Source organism: Cibotium barometz, chromosome 16 (assembly GCF_041138505.1).
Source record: "Cibotium barometz isolate CiBa-2024 chromosome 16, ASM4113850v1, whole genome shotgun sequence".
NCBI classification, from domain to species: Eukaryota; Viridiplantae; Streptophyta; class Polypodiopsida; order Cyatheales; family Cibotiaceae; genus Cibotium; species Cibotium barometz.
The window spans coordinates 56,756,159-56,778,528 of NC_141061.1; the positions used below are offsets into that span (position 1 = coordinate 56,756,159).

Genomic DNA, 22,370 nt, shown 5'->3' on the forward strand with positions numbered 1-22,370 from the left:
CCATCTAGCGCATCTTTTCTTCTAGCCATTTTACTCGCCTCCTTGCCTGCCGCTTCTTGCCTCGCACCCCGCCACCCACCGCCCGTTTCAATTGCCCAACCGTTGTTCCCAACTCTTTTCAATTTGCATCGTCGACTCCGTTCCGATCGCCATCACCATTCCGGTCAATTGCCTACTCGCTCGTCGCCGACGTTGATCCGGTCGCCTACTTGCTTGCCGTCCCTGCCTATCACTTGCTGCGACTGCCCGCCATTTGTCACGTGCTGTCTGTCCATGTGCGCACCGCCGTTACTGCATTGTACTCCATTGCCTACGCTTACTTGCCAGGTGAATAGCTTCTTAGTGAAAGAGTGCACAGAGCGGAAGCAAAGGGGCACTAGAGTGTGCTGAATAGAGAGTGCGAGAGAGAGAGATATGGAGCAACTATGCTGAATATACTAAAGCAAAACAATCCCAAGCAAGAAACACAAGAAGTCTCATAAGTGAGGGAGCAAAATATGTACAAGACTGAATGAAAAGTGAGTCCCACCTATTTATAGGTGGGTAGTGTTGGCTGACTGGAGTTGAATGAGCTGGCCGATTGGAGCTGAGAAGCTGGCCGATTGGGAAAATACCAAATGGGCTGGGAAAAATCCTAGAAAAGTATGTAAAATAGGGGTGGCCAGCCCACAATCAAGGGCCATGCAAAAGGGACCAAAAGGACACAGAAATGGGCAGAAACTGGGGATGAATGTGCTAACACCCCCTCTCAGCACCAGATGCTGAACATACCCCGAGAAGCCGAAGAAGTCGTCCTTTGTCAAAGACAAAAGAATGCAGCAACAACAGGTACCAGGAAAGCTCCACAAGCAATATCCACAAAAACTACGGTCACGGACACACCTAACCACAATCCAGAATCCTCACACAGAGTAAGGGAAAGAGGAACATTCACAGTAGTGGTAACTGAAGTAGTAGTAGTAGCCTTCTCAATAGCATGACACAGCATAGAAGCAGGCTCCTCCATAGAAGGCAAAAGGACCAGCAACACATCCTGGTCACTGGTTGACAAAGAAAGAGTCGGAGGCGAAGCAATAGGAGACAAATCTCCCTCAAAAGCTGTGAGCAAAGATAGCCCACTATCTTCCTCAAAAACATTACCAGATATATCATCCTGGCAAGAAGAAGTATGCACAGAAACTGAAGGCAAGGCAATAGGAGAAACAAACTCCTCAGATTATGCAACAGCTTCACTAATCCTTTTTTCCAGGAAGCTGGCATTTGCCTTGTCTCCCAGGCAATGTTTACCATACGTAGCAAAGGTAATTTGAGGGTGTCCCAATATGCAAGAAAAAATTCAACTGTAAGGCCATCCCATCCTGGAGCTTTCCATCGGCCACAAGACCTGATTGCATCAGACAGTTCTTGTTCAGAGAATTTTGTTTCCAGTTGTTGCGCTTGAGTAGCAGAAAGGATGGGGGATACATGCTGTAATAACTTATGACGTGCATCATACACTTCCATGGTGTGAGAATCATCCTCATCAAATTGAGAGGAGAAATGGGCAACACAAGTCGCAGCCAATTGTGCTCGGGTGGAGGTCCACGTGTCATTTGAAATTAAAGTGTGACATATAGATGCAGCTTGTTTTCTGGAATGTAAACTCTTGAAAATTTTTTTGGAAGAGCAGCCTTTGTCCAAAAGCGCCTGTTGTCGTGCCCGTATCTCCCATTTGACAAGCTTTCGATGATCATTTACCTGAATACAGTGACGAGCTTGACATAAAGAAGTGGCTTCAGCCAAAGTTAGAGAGCGAAGATGACTAAGCTCAATTAACGATTGGCATGTTTGCTTAGCATAAGCAACAGTCTGTCTCCAACCTTTCAGATACTGTTTACCATAATCACGGATGACTGATTGCATGCGAGCAATAAAAGCTGTCCATGCATAATCCAAGTCAATGAAAGATTGAGGAAAGAGTGGCTGACAGGCCTCAAGTATCAGTGCTTTGAATGCATCATGCTCCAAGTAACTATTATTGATGATAAGCAACCTTCGAAGTGGCAATCTGTCATCGGGCATGTCATGCAGATGAACTCTGAGCCATAAGGGTACATGATCTGAATATGTAAATGTATAATCTAGCCACAATTTGGTTGTGAGAGTATCATAATGATACAGATCAAGCTGATACCATCGATCCAATCGAGCTTTGTAAGTGGATTGAGCATTATGTTGGAAGGTATACCCAGGCATCAGAGGCTGAGATTCTTTCCAAATATCAATCAGATTAAGCGTTGCTACAAAATCTGCCCATGAAGACCTCTCAGTAGCAAGCATATGTGTACGACCGGATGTATTATCACTAGGTTGAGGGGCATTATTGAAATCTCCACATATGAATGCTTTCTGTCTCCAAGGGTACAATTTCATTTGTTGCCATATCTGTCCTCTAGCCTGAGAGGATTGAGGTGCATATATCGATGCAAATTCAAAGATTTCATCCTGAATAAAGCACTGCATAACCATCCATCTGCCTTGGAAGTCATTAAATGCCATGACTGGCTGCAAATGATGTTTCACAAGAAAAAGTACACCCGAAAAGGCATGGTGGCCTGCATAAAAAATATCATAACCAGCATAATGGCCTTGCTGTCCAGCATAGTGATGTTGATTGTGTTCCTGAAGAGCAACGATATCTGGCTGCATATGCTTCAAATATGCCCAAACCATCTTCCACTTTTTAGGGTCACACAAACCCTGTACATTGAGAGTCAAAACTGTGATATATGACATCATATTTATAGTGTATGTACAGCATGAACAAAAAAGTAGCTCAAGCTTGCATTTCCTCCACAGGGTCTGCACCTCGATCAGGAGGAGAAATATCTATGAGACGGGTGGCTAGCAAGCTAGCAGCCTCTTCTTCTGGAAACAGAGTATGACCTGCAGTTACAGTAGCCCAGGTGATGCCAATTCCAGAATTTTCTTCCGGGGTATGCCCACTGGAGGAGGCTCCATTCCAAGTTCTAGAAGGTAAAGGACGCCTGGGAATAATTGTCCTGCGTGGTGGCTGAGAGGTTTCTTGAAGTATCTTTTCTTTTCCTTTTGGTGAAGAAGTAGAGGGATTAGCCACAGCTACATTCATATCAGAAGAGACTGGCACTTTGCCTTTTTCTTGAGGCATAACAGGAGTCTTCATACTTTTGTTTTTAATCCCTGAAGGACCAGGAGTGTCCTTATTTTGCATTGGGATGGGCAAGGCATCAGGCGGCATCTTATGGAGGACTAGAGGGCATTGAGATGCCATATGTCCAAACTTTTTGCACTCAAAGCATGCACCTGCCATTTAAGGTAACAAGGAGGCCAAACATTGGGGGAAGTCCACCACTTCTACCCAAACAGGACAGCGATGCTTAATCAAAGCCTGATAGTCTCTGGTGGGGGACCATGGCAATACATGAACCATCTGTTGTCCATAGAAGAGAGGGGAGTGCTCTAAAAGCGTTTGTTTATGGTGCTCATCCACCATAATGACCTCAAAGAAGCCTCTTGCCACATAGTGGACTTTGCGAACAAAACAACCACCCAATGTCCGTGTTAACCAATTCCCGACATCAGCAGCAACGGGCATCCTGCCTGGAAAAAAGATAATCACAGCATGCTTCGCATATTCTCGAATGGGATCTATGATTTCATCCACATCCACTGCAAGCCCCACCATAGGAACATGATCTTTCCAATTCTTGCGTGTATCCTGAAATCCTTCATGCATTACCTCATAAATCAGCCCAGCCTCGGGCGTCTCATGCACAGGGTCATTCTGATCCACAGCCTGCTTTTGTTTTTTATGAGCATAATATTTTGTAGGAGAAGCCATGATGTTCTCTCTCTCTCTCAGAGTTCTCACACACACACACACACACACACACACACACACACACACACACAGGGATGTACAGAGAAGGACAGGAGAAGCTGCAGATCACAGGGGACGCTATACACAAGATACAGGCGCACACATCAAAACGCAGAGAATGAAGTAGAACAAGTCGATGGTCGCAGCTTGGCAGGACGCAAGCACACAAACGTGCAACGATACACACACACACACACACACACACACACACACACACACAGGTGAGAGCTGCAGCCAGAGGGGAAGCAAAGGAGAATCTGCTCTCTCTCAGACACGTGCGCAGGCAAGCAGGTCCCGACGAGCAAGTCCACAGGCAAGCAGGTCCCGGCGAGCAGGTCACACAGGCGAGCAGGTCCACAGGCGAGCAGGTCACACAGGCGAGCAGGTCACACAGGCGAGCAGGTCCCGGCGAGCAGGTCGATCACACACACACACACACACACGCACCAAACACACACACACACACCACACACACACACACACACACACACACACATTGAAGCAAGTACACACACAGTACACTCAAGATGATGGTGAGATATGCAAAGAATAGGATTGATTTGGAATGGGTGGAGCTAGTAGGTCAACTACATGATATCGTAATACAACTAAAGTAGGTGGTGTTCTTTCACACTAGATCTCCAAGGGAAAGACCCAAGGGGAAAAAGTGCCCTTGGCTAGCCCATGTTCACGTGTCGCACTACACATATCATGTATGCCAATAAGCTTGTTGCTCGCAAGCTGTGGAAAATTGTTGAAGGCAGGGAGTTGAAACCGAGAGAGCCGAAGAATAGTCTCACATCCAGGTTGAGAAGGAAGTCATCACTGAGGATAACGAAGGTGCTATTGATGAAGAAGCAGTTGACCCACAATTGATTGGAGATTGGGAGCAGCATGATGCTCAAGCCTTAGCCTTGATTATCATGACCACGTCAAATCCCGTGATTCCGCTCATTCAAACGACAAAGTGATCTGTTGAGGCGTGGAGGACCTTGCAAGGACAATTTGAGACGAAGAGCCTCACTAGAGTGAGGCAATTTGGAAAGTCATCTATATGGTTTGTCTCTTAATGAAGGTGACTCTGTCATTTCTCACAGGACTCAGGTGAAGGACTTATCGGAAAAGTTGGTGGCCATTGACTCCAAAGTTGGCACTACACAATTGGCACATACACTCTTGAGAAAGTTGTCTCCTTATTGTAATTGTCACTTCTTTGACGATTGGGCATAGGGATAAGCCTCTTGATTTTGAGGAAGTCTCAGCACTCTTACTTGAAGAAGAGATGAGGAATAAAAGGTTTGAGCAGGCTTTTGCTACATCATTCCACACAAAGAAACAAGAAGGGTATGTCAAAGTCAAAGGTGAAGTATTGGTATTGTGATAAGAAGGACCACACCATGAAGGTCTGTGAGGTGAAGAAAAAGGACAAGGCCCAATGTAAAGCAAAGAAGGCAACATCTAGTTCCTCATCAGATGACAATACCAAGGCTTCACAAGTGGCTGCTAGTGCGGTGGCAATGCTACTGTGTTGACTTCAATAGATGCAATGGCATCTATCAATGTTGATTGGTCATTCTAGTCTTGAGCTGACCTTTTACATCTCTGGATCCAAAGGGAGGAAGAGGGAGATTGATTCTCGCATGTTATTTGGATGGGGTCTTCATCGACAACGTTAGACTGCACACCGGTGGTGAGGAGATCTAGGGTGGCAACATCTGGAATGGCCATGGGTCACTCCCAACGACTAGTGAGGACTGGAGCTGTTGATCATGATCTAAGGCAATAGGTCAATAGCGGATAGCTCATCCAAGAGATGTGGTGCAATGAGGCAAGAACTCGAGAGCAGAGGGAGAAGTTTTCACTTCTACGGCATCATTGATTGTGGAGCCGAGAGGGAGTGTTGAATGTAGGGTTTACGATGCATCTCCACTTGTGAGCCTCCTTAGGGGACATCGGAGTGCATACATATCTGTGTAAAGCCTGAAGCTATAATACAAAGATGTTCTCTCTCTCTCTCTCTCTCTCTCTCTCTCTCTCTCCCCCCCCTATGTTTTGCTTCCGCATTGTGCAACTTTATCATTGTATCAGTTGCCTAGGTTTCTGGCTGCCCACATCTGCATTTTTTCTACCTCGTGGCGCTGCATTTCTGGAGCTTGAAGGAAGCTGAATATTTTGGAGCAAGAAATGCTGCTGCGTTTTTCAACAGGTGGCTGCGTTTTTTCTTCTCCAAAGTGGCTCCTTTACTCAAAGGTTTTATCTTGTGGTGCTCCTGCCCCTGCATCATCTGCAAGTCGCCACGGTGCAACCTTGGTGGGCTGTGTTTTTTTTGCATCTTCAAGCAGTTTCGTAGCGGCTGGTGGTGTTTGGGCTGTGTTTTCTGCAGTATCGCCCCTTCTTCATCAGCGTTTTCTCTTCTGGTGCTCCTGCCCTGCATTTTTCCTCATAGAGTCCAGGTGCAATCTAGTGGGGGCTGTGTTGGTGACGGTGGACTGTTTTTACAGCCTGGACAGCAGATGGAGCTTTGTTTCTTGCTTGTGGCGTAGCTCAACAAGTAGCCCTTGCCGTTCATCTTCTTCCCCTCCCTGCCCTTCCGGTGGGTGTTTCTTGGAGGATTGGGCGGGAGAGAGAGCTGTCACAAGCCCTGACTTTTGATGCATTGGACCAGTGTGTTGAGAGTTTCAACAAGGTAAAATATCTGTCGAGACAAGTTCATTTTGGTAGTTGGAGCTATGGACTACATGTGTTCCAAGTCTATTGCTTGGTGTATCAGAGATTATGGAGTGGATGAGTTTCAAGTTCATTGTTTGAGGTTTTTTGGATGTTATGTGTTCATTGTGTACTATCGAGGGATGATGGGGGCAGTGTTTTTTCATAGAATCATAATAGCAGGAGAGGAGAGATGAAAATATCTCATTATTTGTGAGTTTAAAACTCAACCACACATGTGAAATAGGCGCCTCCTTCATGAGGGGAATTCCCCACACTGAGATGTCAAAAATGCATCATTTCTTTTAAAAATCTCTTATTTTTTAACTAATAACCTTGTCCTTAGTCAACTCTTCATCTTATGTGAGCATTTACTCATTTTTGGGAGATTTTCTTTTATTCTTCCATTTATCTCTTCTCTACATTTGGATTAATCTAATTGGTCCATATGAACCTTAATTCAAAAATTTCAAAAAATCTGAACTCTTATGCTAAGGTCCTTTTTACCTGATTTCAATTTATTTCAATTGCACATTGGAAATTTCTTTTTGAATATCTGTTTTAGAGGAAATCATTTTAGACACTAGGAGGATTTTTATATCAAAAAATATCTCAATTTTGAATTATCTCTCTCTAAACATTTTCTCTCTCTAGGTCAAAACAGGATCTTTCTTTTATTTCAGAGAGGGGAATAATTATAAGATCAGAAGAGGAGGTTCTTACACCTGCACACCTCAAAAGCTGGAGGGAGGAATCTTACAATTGTTGTCTCCCATATACAAATCTTGCTCCTTGGGCTATCGGGCATCGTTCTGCTCAAACTAGAGCATGTCCAAATAACCATTATAAGCAAAATAATAATCAATTTCAGTCCAATATATATATAGTGAAGAGGGCTAGAGGCACGATTCCTGCCTCTTGAATTTCTCTTCATTGCAAGACATCGATATCTGTACTTCAAATACATCTAGACCAACCGCTTTCTTATAAACTCGAAGTATACTTGGATAGTTCTTGAAGTACTTCTCTGGGATCAATTTGGCATCCAATAGCAATCAGTTCTTGTCTTTTCTCTTTTTCTCACAAAATGAAACTCAATTTGTTGTGACTCTTCCACCCTTGGTGGATTCTTCAAACGATTTTGTTTCAACTTTGGTACACAAAGATTCCACAACTTTCTTTGTCAAACTTGCAATGGTCTAGCATCCACTGCAATCTGTTTGATGATGTCAATCTGATGGTCTTCCAATCTCTCTGGCTTCTTTGGCTTCCTTTCCCTTACCTATCCTCAGGAAACTGCATCTGAAAGAGCAGGCCTAGAGTAGCGTCGTTGTCTCCTCCATGAGTAATAGAGTGAGTAGCTCTAGATCCTTCTGCAATGATGACTTTAGTAGCTTCAACTCCTTCGGCTCGGTGGCTTAATCCTTGATAAATTCTTCCAATATACGAGCCCTTCTTTGGTCATGTTCCTTCTTGGCTCTCCAAGCTAAGAATTCTTTATCTTGGAGAAACTATCTGAACTGTTGAAAATCTCCATACTCTGTCGATGTCATGGCCGTGGTCTCATGAGAAATAGATTGATGGAGTTGGTTCCCATCTAGAAGTTTTGTATCGGCCTCATAGTTATTCTCTTCATGAGGCCCTTAGTCTCCCTTTGCTCTTGACATGGCTCTGTCACCCCAAGAGTTTCTTCAAGAGAAATCTTGCTCTGATACCACTGTAAGCCCAGCGGGGCGTGTAGTAACAGACTCAACCACGTATTCAAGAGATAAAGATATATAGAGAGAGGGGAGAAAGAGAAGGGAATAGGGATCTTGCACAGTACACCACACTGAGCAAGGAACAAGTCCCACCCCCTTTAGGAATTTATTCAAGAACAATCCATGGGCACACTGGCAGGGATCAATACAATCAATGAATACAAAACAAACAGATATGTCGATGTAGGATATCCAAGTTGATGTCGATGTCGATGTCGATGTCTAGGTACGAGATCTCTGATGCCGAGCACACCACTGGGATGGCCCACAAGTATCTGTCACTGGGCTAGTACGAGATCTAATATCCAAATCCAAATCCAAATCCAATGAATCCTAATCCAAATCCAAGTTCAAGTCCAAGTCCAAGTCCAAGCCCCAAGTCCAAGTCCAAGTCCAAGTCCAAGTCCAAGTCCAACTCCAAAGTCCAAAGTCCAAGCTCCAAGCTCCAAGTCCAAATCTCAAAGATGGGCAACTAAGCGAGGCTAGGGTGGCTGAGCTAGGCGGCGGTCGAGCTACTCTAGCTTCTTTTATACTTAGGGAGGGCCCTGCTTTTTGCCAAAAGCAATACTTTATGCTTTGCTTTTCTCTTTTTGCTTTAATATTTTAGTAATAGTAAAATATTGCTCAACTTTTGTGGAAGTTCTTAATTTATGCTTTTCTAGATTCAAGGCCTTGCTTTTTGGCCCTGGAGTTGCTTTTTGGAAAAGCTGCCTTGAGCTTTTTGGTTCGGCTCAGTCCCTCTTTTCAATGGTGCCCTTGGCTTGCGGTCAACTCAGTTTGACTTTTTTGCTTTTTCTTGATTTTGACCAAAATTGGTGCTTTTTCTTGTGCCAACTTCATGAACCCTGTTTCCATGCTTTCATCAATCTATCCATGTGTTTGAGCATGTGTTTCATCATGTGAAATAGAGCTAGGAGGGCCCAATAGTTATAGATGACATGTTGCTATTTCGGAATGATAAGGAGAAATTTTCAGCCTTCAAAGCTGAATTGCAAACCTCATTTGAGATGATAGATTTAGGATTGTTACATTATTATTTGGGCATACAATTTGTGTAGATAGATGTTGGGATTATAGTTTTGGAATGAAACCGAGTGTTTCATGCACGTACTAAGCACATCGAGATCCATTATCATTATGTTAGAGAGAGTCATGCAGGGGAGATCACATTATCTTACTACTCTACACAGGACAATGTTGCATATCTATTCATGAAGGCATTGCAGTTTGAAGTTTTCTGCAAAGCTTTGGGCTTACTCTCCTACAGTGAGTGATTTGCTACCCACCTTGTACAGGTTCACATTACCCCTAAGGGGGGGATTTATTGGCATACATGATATGAGTAGTGCCACATGTGAACATGGGCTAACCAAGGGCACTTTTTGTTTGAAAATGGCATTTTGTCCAGCCCTAAAAAGGGGATTTATTTGGATTATTATGGATTTATGAGATTTTATCCATCTTTTTTGTGTCTTGCTGCTGGCCGACCGTCCTTTCACTAGCCGATCAGCAGCCCCCTTGACTATATATAGCATTGCCTCTTCATTCAGTCTTTTGTACCACTTAATAGATCATATCCAGTACCACTTTTGTTGCTGTTGCTGGTGTCGGGGACTGCACTACATCTTCTTCATCATCATCGGCTCTTCAGGTCAGCACATCAGCGTTTTACATCAAGCCACACCTTGGGACAGCAGCCCACTCTCTGCAAAGCATACATGTTTGCCCATGAATTCTCTGGGGAAGAATGACATCCATCATCAAAAGAGTACATAAAGTTTTGGGCTTCGACTGCTGGCAGCAGCAGGGGGTTCTCTTCCACATAACAAGACGGAAGTTTGCTCCAACATCGCCTCAGGAGGTTCAGAGGTTAAGGAAGGACGGAGATGGTGGGTGAAAGGATTCCACAGACCGGTCAGGGGTGACTCATGTATTTCCAAGCAGTTTTAGCAGCATTTGCCATTTAGTTCCCGCAGTAGACAAGTCTATGGCTCAAAGGATTCAACTTCTACAGTCGACCTCAATCTCGACAGAAGAAGTCAGAAGGGGGCAGTGGTTTGAATGGAGACAGATCACCAGAGGAGTCGAAAGGTTGCCAGGTATACCACCTAGCAATAGTTTAGTAGCAGAGGGGAATGTCACGTGCACACCCATCAGGTGTACAAGTGGCATGGCATCATCAAGCATTAATCAGTACCAACATCAGTCTTCATGAGCATGTAAGGCATTTATTTGCATCAGGTCGGGGCTGTTAGCATCAGCCCCGACAGTATATTATGACCAGCCGACAGCACATTATGGGCAGCCGACAGCATTCATGGTATTTATGGCAGGTCGTGAGCATGTAAGGCATTTATTTGCATCAGGTCGGGGCTGTTAGCATCAGCCCCGACAGTATATTATGACCAGCCGACAGCACATTATGGGCAGCCGACAGCATTCATGGTATTTATGGCAGGTCGTGAGCATCTAGGAGCTGGCCGACAACTTTTTTTTTTTTTGGAAAAACGATCCTTCTATTAGTTAATGAGGAAACGCCATAAGGCTACAAAGCTCACCTCACAAGGAGGGATAATAAACACAGTGAACACCGGAGCTCCACCCCCGTGGCTGGCCGCTCTCTGGGGGGGGCTACCTAGTAGTACATGCGGGAGGTGAGGAGCCAAACTGGAGGCCTGTAGTGCCAAGTGACATCCTCGCCCCTCACGATGAGGAAAGGGCCAGGCTGCCAAGTGCGGAGGAACGCCTTGCGGCGACCTCTCATGCGATCCGAGTCGCCCTGAAGTTTCCCCCAGTGTCCTCTCAAGGTGTGAATGATGTCCACCCAGAGGGCCTGTATGACCTCTGCCAGTGGAGTCGCCTGGCGGTCTATGGCCTCCCTGCATCGGGCTCTCCATATGTGCCAAGCCGTCATGCTGCTGATCATCTCCCATCTGTGCCCGTCCCCCTCCTGGGAGACTGCCGAAGAGAAGTCTGGCGTCGGAACCACCGCCATCGCCCTGTCAGAGACCTGGATGGTCACACTGCCAGGGACGTCCTCGTATCCAAGGGCCGGGCCGCTGTCCGTGGCCCAAGCCACCGCACCCCACGTCGCCATCATCTCACCTGGCGAGCCTGCAAAAACCATCCTGAGAGCGCGCTGCCAGACCTGCTGTGCCTGTGGGCAATCCCATAAGCAGTGCCACTGCGACTCCTGTGCATGGCCGCACCGAGGGCAGGACGTTAGGTGTCTGCCAAAAGCTAGCCAAGCCCCCACAGCCAGTCCTCTATGCGCTGTAAGCCAGAGAAAAAGCATCACCTTCTGGGGCCGGAAGCTGGCCCAAAGGCGCTGCCAGAAGTCCCTAAGGAAGGCATGGGAGAGCCCCTGTCGCCGCCAATGCTCGGCCGCCGCTGGGGTGCCCGCTGTCCTGTGCCTCTGGATCTGCCGCCCCAGCCTCGCTGTGTACTGAAAAAAGGGGGTGCCTGGGCTGGTAGGGGTCGAGTAGGGATCTCGCCAAAGCTACTCACCTGGATCCCACTGAAGGCGAATAAGAGGCCTGCTGTCCCAAGCCCATAATCTCCAAGAATAGTCCTCCCCTATCGAGGCCGGTGAGGGGTCTACATGCCACTGTCTCTGATGAAAGCCGACCACCCGCACCCTCTGAAAGATACAACCCTGAAACTCATCCAAATCTAGTCGGGTCCTCTGAAGCTGGCCTCCCTCTCCCACCTCGAAGGTGAGTGGGGCGACTCTCTCTGCTGAGCCGCAGACCGCTAGAAGGATCTCATGCCGAGTAAAGATGCCCATCCACTGTGGAGGTGGAGGGTCCTGTGCTGGAGTCCGCCACTCTCGGGGGATGGCTGCCTCAATGTCCTGTCTCATCAACTCTCTGCCCCTCATCCCGCTGAGTCTCCTCTCCTGAGCCTCTAGAGGCAGCTGTTGCTGGAAACATATTCAGTCGTCTAGGGACTGGGCTGGGCCGGAGCTCAACGGACCCCACGAAACGTGAGATCGCGATCCAACCATATGACCACTGGGAAGTCGGATCAAGGGGTTCCAGATCAATGGCTGCCTCAGGCGCTCCTCATCGGTGCCCGGGGGAGTCTGGAAGAGTGACGGCCTCAGATGCTCCCAGGCCCTCAGAAGGCTAGCTGCAAAACACTCCTCGAAGCCAAGGCCCACTCCTCTGGATGGCTGCTCTGTAAAGATCCACTTGATGCTGGGGGTCCAGGGGCCGCTAAGAGAAGGAGTGCGGCTGAGAATCCTGGAAACAAGAAACTCCTTCCACGGCTCAACGCCTAGTAGGAGGCCATGAACCACCAACTTGCCAAGCAAAGCTCAGCTCTGACAAATAGGATCAACTATGCCCAGGCCGCCTCTCTCCCTCGGCTGGGTGATCCCATGCCACCTTGGCCCTGGCGGGCCGCCCGTCGCCACCGGACTAAAGAAAGTTCCTGATGAGCCTCTGCACCTGGCCAATACACGCCCGCGAGAAGGCCCAGCAAGAAGTGATGTACCACATGGTAGCAAGCAGAACCTGGTTGGCCACAACCACTCGGCCAGCCAGAGATAAACGAGCGGTACTCCAATACAGAAGCTTCTTTCGAATGCTCAGAAGAAGGGGGGCTATCTGCTGCTCCGGAGATATGTCAATGCCCACATAGCATCCCAAATAGCGCACTGTAGTGCCGGGGGGCAGCCACTGAAACCCATTAACTGGCCTCCAAGTCGGGGGGGGGGGGGGGGGGGGGGGGGGCATAGAACTGACCCACAACCCACACGACTTGTGCCAGTTGATCAAAGCGCGCCGGAAGCTCTGCAAAACCTGTCCATGGCTGAGGCGAAGCGGCGGAGGTTCTCCTCCCCTCCCTGAAGATAGACAGCAGTGTCATCCGCAAACTCCGAGTCTAGGAGCTCCTCCGAGGTGCGGATGGGGAGCTGGAGGCCCCGCAAACCTGTATCCTGTGCCGTCAAGAAAGTGCTCATGGCCTCCGCCACAAAAAGAAAAAGAAAGGGCGCCAAGGGGCACCCCTGCCGCACCGAGCGCGAGAGTTGGAACCTCTCTCCGCGTACGCCCTGTATTAGCACCTGGCTATGGGCCGATGTGTAGAGTGCAGAGACCCCACGGATCCACTGAGGGGGGAAGCCCATCCTCTCCATAGTGCCTTCCAAGAAGGCCCAGTCCACCCGATCATATGCCTTCTCGAAGTCGAGAAGGAGCACTGCCAGATCCTCCTGCCGAAATCTAGCCAAAGCCGTAGCCTCCCAGAAAGAGAAGATGTTATCCAGGATGCTCCTATCCTGGATGAAGCCTGTCTGCGTGGAGTGGATGACGTCCGGAAGGTGAGGCTGAAGCCACCTGCTGATCGCCTTAGCTAGGACCTTGTAGGCCGTGCCTAGCAAGGTGATCGGTCTCCACTGTCTAATCTCCAGTCTGTCTCCTCCCTCTTTGGGGATCAAGTGAATCAACCCCTCTGCCATGCTGTCCGGCATGTCTCCCGACTCCATGATCTCCTGGAATGCCAATCTGAAACCCCTATGCAAGAGACCCCAGTACCTCTGGAAGAAAGCCACTGAGAGACCGTCCTCACCAGGGCATTTGCCCCGAGGAAGTGCCTGAAGAGCCTCCTCCAGTTCCGTATCCGAGAAGGGGGAGAGAAGGGAGTGCTGCAAATGGGCCGGCACAACCGGTCTCGTGAAGCTCCAGACTGCCTCCCGAGTCTCTCTCACTCTGTCATCTGTTGGCTCAGCAGAGAGCAGATCCTTGTAAAAATCTGTGGCGAAGAGCTGGCCGACAACTTAATAGCTGGTCGACCAGCTTCGACGCGAGCCTTCGTCACCGGCCATGATGGGAAAAGGTCGTGAGCATCTAGGAGCTGGCCGACAGCTTAATAACCGGCCTTTGCATGTGGAATTACTCGGCATCCCTTTTCCCATCTTGTTATCTCCACAACCCATGCGAGATTTGCACCTCCAACAACCCCCTCCAATCAAGCACGGAGGGAAGTGGCCTCCGACCATGACTCGGGGCTGGGATACGATGTTAGTAAAACACACTGCTATGGGAGAGGAGGAGGAGAGAGAAATACTTGATTGCAAACACACGCGCGCACAAGAGAGGGAGATAGAGCACAAGGGAACTTGGTTCAACTTGGTTGCAATTATAAGTAATGTTACACGAGGGTCCTTTATATAGGCACTAGACATAGTCTCTCAAAGGGACTTCATTAAGGTGTATTCACACTAACCCTACTCTTAATTAAGAGACTATTGACATGCCCATAAATATAACACTATATGTATACACTCGAATGTCCCCTTAAGGAGACTCACAAGTGGAGATTCACCATAAACCTAACATTCAACAAAATGGGCTGGAGGAGGGGGCATCATGATGCTTACACAAGTGGGAGATCATTGAGAAATGGTATGAGGTGAGTAGGGCAAACATATATAATTTGAGGGGATTGAAATGGTTGACCACGAAGTAGGGGGAAGGCACAATTGCTTGGGCAAGTGTTATGTAGATCAATCTGCAAGGCGGACGATGGTTGGTGCATAACTATCTTAGTCACGACTTGTAAAAGATCCAAAGAGGAGGCTAGTAATCCTGAAGAACTGGATAGTGAGCATATTGACTCGTGCATTGGAGGCATGACAGGAAGGCAGGCCATCAGCCACTCAGTCAAATGAGGAGACGGTAAGCAGCAGTTTAGATGGGCCACAACGGAAGGAAATGAGCTTTCTTCAGGAGTTTGAGATTATGGGCAGCCAGGTTGGCTGATTGAATTATTGTGAGCTTCAGGACAGTGGCAAGAATGTGTAGGCAACCATCTGCATGGTTGGGTTCACAGGCATAGTTGAGCTGGCTGCTGTGGGAGTTGGGACTCATACACCAGGACAAGACAAAGAGAAAAAGAAGGTGAACTAACAAGAGCCTCAATATTGGATGCTGTCTTGCTGCCTTTGTTTTATGTGTAAATTAATGGCAGTGCTCTGGTTTGGGTCTGCAATGTCATGCTGGTTATATATGAATGTTGTGGGGACATGGGGTTTGATTAGATGTGCATTGGATTTCCCTCTTGGTTGCTTGAAGTTTGGGGAGTAGTAATTCTTTGCTATAGTAGTTTGATAACTTAAGAGTTGTTATAAGCTATTTGTTTTATGTTCAGTTCATATGTGAAGGTGATACCGAGGTTTACTTGAAGTATCCGTTGTATGCACATGCTTCAAGCCATACTCAAGGTCCGATTCTCAAGGCAAGTTCTTGAGGACACAGTTCTAACTTCCAACAATTATTTCATTAATGGTTTTCAGCACTTCCTACATTGGTTTGTTATAAAGCGTTTAATTGCTTGTTTGGATTGCTTGGCGTCTTTAGTTATTCCATGCACGCACACACGCACATGCGTGTGCCAGGCTATTTTTATTATTCCAACAATGTGTGAAACTCTTGTTTCTCCTTTTGCAGATGACCATACAAAGAATGGATTCAGGGGCCAAGAACTTCATAGATGATGACAGTGATTTTTGTGTTCTTCATCATAAAAGGTTTACTAAATATTAGACATGCATAGTGGCTGCCATTATTGGGTAATTTTTTGTAAGCAAGTCTCTAATGTTTTATTTTGGTATTGTTGGAATGCTCCTTGGCAATAGATTTAATGGATCAAAAGCTCCTCATACCTTGCAATCTCATGTGTCAGGTCGTTGCAGGAGCACATACTGGGTACGTGACTCTCAATTTTTAACAAATGAAATCCACTTTTTTTTCTCCAAAGAAGATCCATTTAGTAGTTATAAAGAAAACCAGCCACTCGGCTGAATACAACGCTGCTAAAAGAAGTCCAAATATACATTTGAGATAAGGAAGGGGGGGGGGGGGGGGGGGGGGGGGGGGGGGCTTCCTCCTTGGCTGGCCGCTCTATTGGAGAGGCTACAACTGGAGGTGGAGGGAAAAGCCACACTAGGGCTTGTAGCCAAGTAGCTCCGCTGTTCTCTCTGGATACGAAGGGTTGGGGGGTCCAGGCATGGAAGACAACCTCACGCCGCTGCTGCATGCGCTCTGAATCACTGGTCAAGCACTCAAAAAGGCCCCCGGAGGGTGTGTATGAGATCAACCCAAATGGAATGGATGATCTCCCGCGGGGGGCGGGGGGGGGGGATTGTAATCAAGCTGTCGATGGTCAAGCACTCAAAAAGGCCCCGGAGGGTGTGTATGAGAGCAACCCAAATGGAATGGATGATCTCTGTTGGGGGGTAATCAAGTCGATGGGCTTGCTACATCAGCCCCCCCATGTGACGGTACGGGCAGTGCTTGGATCGAAGGTGAATAGGCAGAGGTTGCGCTGCCAAATCTGTTGCGCCTTAGCAGTCCCACAGGCAATGTCGGTGGCTCTCCTCAAGGCTGACGCAGTTCGCTGGTCTGCCTGCAATCGCCAGCCACGTGCTCACAACCAAGCTCCAACAGGCTAAGAGCCAGAGAAAGAAGGAGATCTTCCGGGGATGGAAGCTAAACCAGAGTCTCTACCAGAAAGCCACGATTAAAGTCATCCGGACTCCCTGTGTGTGCCTGCCAATGCTGCTGTGCTACCGGGGTGTCATCTGTTGTCTCGAGAGGATCCGACGGCGGAGCCGGGTAGAGTAATCAAAGAATGGGATGGCCTCCTCGGGATCTTGATTCTCTCTGCTGCCACTCTCCAGGGTCCTCTCTCTCTCTCTCTCTCTCTCTCTCTCTCTCTCTCTATATATATATATATATATATATATATATAGAAATGAAATGAAATGAAATGTTATATTAATGTCTTCAAAAGGCCAAAGTGACCTATGAGGCCAAAGTGACCTATGGTTGTAACAGTAGATGTCACATGGTTGTAACTTTGGTCTCATAGGTCACTTTGGCCTTTTGAAGACGTTAATATAACATTTCATTTCATTTCATTTCTATATATATATATATATATATATATATATATATAGAGAGAGAGAGAGAGAGAGAGAGAGAGAGAGAGAGAGAGATTTTATTAACGTCTTCCAAAAGACCGAACTCGGCCTATGAGACAAATTGGAGTACCTGTATGGGGTATCCTCTGTCATCCCAACAAAATGAAAAAGTACTGAACAAAAAAGCTGAATCTGGGTATGCAAGGGATGGAGCTCTACTACTAGGAGAATGCAAAGCTATATGCATGGAGTATACAATCATGATATGCAACCTAGCTAGCTCCATCCTGTACCATACTGGGGGTATAAAATGGTATACATCAGTGAAGGGGGTGTCCACAGCTCCCTGAAGAACATGCCTGGGTGTGCTCTAAAGCGAGCCAGTCGCTCCGCACCCTCTCTGTAAAATTGAGCTCTGATCTCTGTCATCTCTCTCTGGTATAGGCGTGGTGTCCGAAAGCCAGGTGTCCTCTGTCTCCTACGGGCTCTAAGTGTCTCTGCTCTCTGGAGAGTAATTCCGTGCCGTGTAGGGGCTGGGAGGGGGATGGATCTTTGAAAAAATGTAGTAATCTGTGTCTAACGCCCCCCCTCTGGAGCTGTGTGAGCCTGTAATAATGTCTCTCTGCGGCGCTGTATGTCTAGAATGTATCTCCCCAGTATGCGTTGGTTTGCTGCCTCAAAGATCTGGCGTAGGGAATGTGGCTCTCTGAATAAAATGGGATATCTCTCTCTGATGGCTGTATATGCTCTGCATCTGCATACATAATGCTCCTCACTCTCCACCTCCTCTCTGCACAATCTGCATACCCTCTCTTCTCGGGGGATCCGTGCTGCTCTGCCAGTCTCAATCTCCAATCGGTGTGATGAAACTCTAAGCTGACCAATAGCCACTCGGGAGCCGTGTGGTAAAAAGCCCTCCATGTATCTAGGCCTCTCTATAAATCCATCATCAGTGATACTCATGAAGTGATCTCTGTGGTATAGCATCTTCGGTGGAAGAGGCTGTGTAGGCGATATCCATGTCTCTCGTGTATAGAGCTGCCATAGATCCTGTCTCAATACTCTGTTCCTCTCACTATGAGAGAGACGGATATGTGGTGCATCCCTTTCATACTGGAATGGTGGTAGATGATCCATGTCTAGGCCATGCTGTGAGAACCAATGTGTGACCTGTGCATACCATGATCCTCTGTCTCCTGCCTCAGCCAGCTGTCTAGATGCCTCAAAAGCTCTGTATGATAATCTATCCTGTGGCATCTCTCTGAATCTGTTTAGCAGGCATATAGTCTGAAATATGGCCTCTACCATCATAGGAGGCGCAGCAAACTCTGCTCGGATAATGTCATGAGGTACTGACAGTTTGCTACGTATCATGCGTGCCATCATGAGGGCCTGTGGTCTCTCTATCTGTGTCCACCAATGGGTAGCAAGTCCTGGCGTCCATACTGCTGCTCCATACATCAATGCCGGTGTGACTAATGTGTCAAATAGCCACCCCTTCGTCCAAGGCTCCTGAAAATGCGCCTGGTGGCACTGTCTCTCTAGCATAGCCAATGCTGCATATCCCCGTGTCAATCTAGCTCTGGCTGCTGAACCCATGGTGAAGCGTGTGGCTGCTGCAGAGAAGGTAACCCCTAGGTACACGTATGATGTCACCACCTCCACCTGGCATCCTGCGAGAGTGAATGTCAGCTGACTCTTGCCTTGTCTCGATGTATGAAAGACCATAACCTTGGTTTTCCCAAGGTTCACAGTAAGACCCCTCTGTGTGCAGAAATCATCGAGTGCATGTAGATGCTGCTGTAGACCACCTGGAGACTCAGACACTAATACAATATCATCAGCATAGAGCATAATATGTCCTGAGGTACCTGCTAAATCAACTCCATCTCCGCCTCCCTGTGTAATGAAGTCACCCACCTCATCAATGTATAACCCAAATAGCGTGGGGGAAAGTGGGCATCCTTGCTTCACACCAATGGTGCTAGCAATAGTCTCGGACATACATCCTGGACATCTAACTCGCCCAAAAACCTGCTCATATAATGCATAGATGCCCCATGTTATATCTGCTGGTATGCCAAGAGACTGCAGGCGCTGAAAGAGCCTCTCTCGTGGTACTGTGTCAAATGCCTTGCGGAAATCCACAAAGCAGCAATAGAGCTTTCTCTTCCTCACTCTGGCCTGATCAATCATACATCTCAAAGTGAATACATGGTCAGTGGTAGAGAAAGCTCTCCTGAAGCCTGCCTGCCCTGATGAGCGTAAACCTGCTCGCTCAGCATATAAGCTAAGCTCTTGCTCCAGCACTGCACCATAGAGTTTGGCCAGCACGTGGCCAACCATAACCGTCCTGTAGTTGCTCGGATCGAGCATATCCCCTGTTTTGTGAATCGGCGCAATGGTGTGCATCGTCCACTCCGCAGGCGAATCCTCTGCTAGTGCCCTGTTAAATAGGTGTGCAAGAAAAGGAGCTAAAGAATCTACTGCATATATGAGATGCTCACCCTGCAGGCCCATATGGTCGGCGGCCCGTCCATGCTGTAGGCGGCGGATAGCTTCCTGTACAATCGATTGGGTAAAGAAGCTAGCTGTGGTAGGTCGAGGCTCCTGTGGCTGAGGTATAGGTGGCTGCTGTGGGGCATGGTATAGACCCTTTGTATATGTGTGCCATGTCTGTGGGTCTGCAATAGGTGTCGGGGCTCTCTGAAGTGCCGCCATGAGACAGGGCTATCTCTACTCATGAAATGAAAGATCTCTAGCTCCTGTATCTCTGGGAAGGCCCGCCTTTTGCGGCGAGTAAGTCTCCTCATCTCTCTCCTGGACTCCTGCTCTATGATGGCTCGCAAGGTTCTCTGTATGTGGAGCCGTGAGTATAGGGCTCTGCACTCGTCATCATACCATCTGTTCTGGGGCATAGTCCTAGGTCTCGCAAGCTCTCCTGAGTGTACACGATGTGGGAAGCTCTGTAATGCAGCCGTGTGTAGGAGTGATGCCAGCTGGGCTGTAATGGTATCCATAGATGCCAGGGGATCCATGAGTAGGAGCCCATCCTCTACTCTACCAGTGTATATGTCTGCCATGTCATGTGTGAAGTAGATGGTAGTTTGTCGCGTCGGTATGTGGGGGGCTGGTGATACTGGTGATCCGGCTAGTGAAAATGCCAAGTATGTATGATTTGCCCCAATAGGACGAGGTGGAATGGAGAATGAGGTGACAAGCTGTGATGCCTCCAAAGACCCCATAATGTAGTCTACCACCGTGCCTCCGGTCCGTGTATGACCCCCATGTGGGAAGCATGTCAGCCCTCCTGATCCCGGCCACTGTAGCATCCCGTTATAAATAACGAGATGATGCCTGGCTCCCAACTCTAGTAAGTGGTCCCCATACTGTCCTCTGTCTGGTCCAGTGTCCTCTGATGCCCGACTAGTCCCTATCTCCTCTGGATCCACAGGGTGGAGGATCTCCATGTCATCATAGTCATACACCTCACACTATCTGCTCTGTGTGTGGGCATTGAAGTCGCCCGTAAGAAATACTTCCCCTAGTGTAGAATAATGCATAATCTCCTCTGACAGACAAGTGTATGGCGAGGCTCCTGTGTCTTCCTCCTGTGGCATGTCCTCTGTAATGACATAGGAGGATCCTGATGGAGAAAAGTAACATAGAGCTATGTATATAACCCTGTCCTGTGAGAGCTGTAAGCTGATCCACATGTATCTGGCCTCTGGATCCTGTGCTACCACTCTCAGTCTCCCATGTAGCTCCCGTCTGAATAGGATTGCTACTCCCCCCGACCCTCTCGAGGTACCCTGGCGCGTGGTCCTCCTGTATGCTGACTCCCACTGGAATCCCTCTACTCGAGGTAGCCCTCTCTCTAAGCTCTGATGTGTCTTTGTCAGAAGTATGATGTCTCTCCCCACCATAACATGCTCCGGTCGTCGAGGCTGCACCCATAGTGAACCATTACAGTTCCATACTGCTATGTGTATCTCTGTCAGTGGCCTGGTCTGTGTCCCATAGGCCTCAAACCGCTAGAGGCCGAACTCGACCTATGAGACAAATCAATGTACAACTGTCAATGTCTTCTGGATGTCCAAAAAAAAAGGACAAAATGAACATGAAATAAACTATGAAAGTACTGAGCTAGTGGGGGGGGGTGATGGATGGAGCACTAGTGCTAGAGGCTCAGTATGCAACCTATATGCGCAGGGTATACAAGAATGCAATGCAGATCTGTCTAGCTCCAACGAGTACCATAATGGGGGTGTAATATGTGATACATAGACGATGGCGAGGCAAAAATACCTCGGAGCATGATCTCCGTGTGTGAGTGTAAGTGAGCTAGCCGCTCCTGGATAATGTGATGATGTCGAGTATCTCTGTGATCTCCCTCTGTGATGTAGTCTAAGAGAGTCTACCACCTCTACCTGTCCTCCTGCTAGTGTGAAGATGGCCTGTCGTCAAACCGGCCCTGAGGTGTGGAAAATCATGGCCTTGGTTTTTCCAAGGTTCACTGTAAGCCCCCTCTGTGTGCAGAAGTCATCGAGTGCACGGAGATGGTGCTGTAGTCCCATCTGCGACTCACAGACCAGAATAATATCATCTGCATATAGCATAATGTGGACTGTGGCACCTGAGATGTCTTCCCCGTCCCCACCACCATGACCAATGAAGTTAGCCACCTCATCGATGTCTAGCCCAAATAGTGTAGGAGAGAGTGGGCATCCTTACTTCACACCTATGGTGCTAGCAATAACATCAGATAGCCCCCGGGGCATCGTATGCGCCCGAAGACCTGCTCATATAAAGCATAGATGCCCCAAACCATCTCTGATGGGATCCCCAATGATTGTAGGCGTTGGAAGAGTCTCTCTCGTGGCACCGCGTCAAATGCTTTGCGGAAATCCACAAAGCAGTAGTATAATCTCTTCTCCCGTGCCCTAGCCTGGTCAATCAGACATCTCAGAGTGAATATATGGTCAATAGTGGAGAAAGCTTGCCGGAATCCAGCCTGCCCTGGTGCTCGCAGCCCCTCCTTGTCTGCATATGAGCTCAACTCTGCCTCGAGCACTGCGCC

General features: G+C 47.9%; 1 protein-coding gene across 6 annotated transcripts in view; it reads left to right on the forward strand.

The window, feature by feature from the left end:
- LOC147630769 (uncharacterized) overlaps window positions 1-22,370 on the forward strand; it is a 54,412-nt gene that overhangs the window by 11,830 nt on the left and 20,212 nt on the right. For 5 of the 6 annotated variants that reach the window (XM_086810755.1, XM_086810753.1, XM_086810756.1 and 2 more), the window contains exons 4-6: window positions 15,517-15,603; window positions 15,816-15,895; window positions 16,004-16,073. In XM_086810755.1, coding sequence (XP_086666881.1) covers window positions 15,517-15,603; window positions 15,816-15,895; window positions 16,004-16,073 — 237 coding nt within the window. Of the gene's footprint in view, window positions 1-15,029; window positions 15,267-15,516; window positions 15,604-15,815; window positions 15,896-16,003; window positions 16,074-22,370 lie in introns of those variants that run through there. The other variant, XM_086810758.1, reaches the window with a different exon arrangement.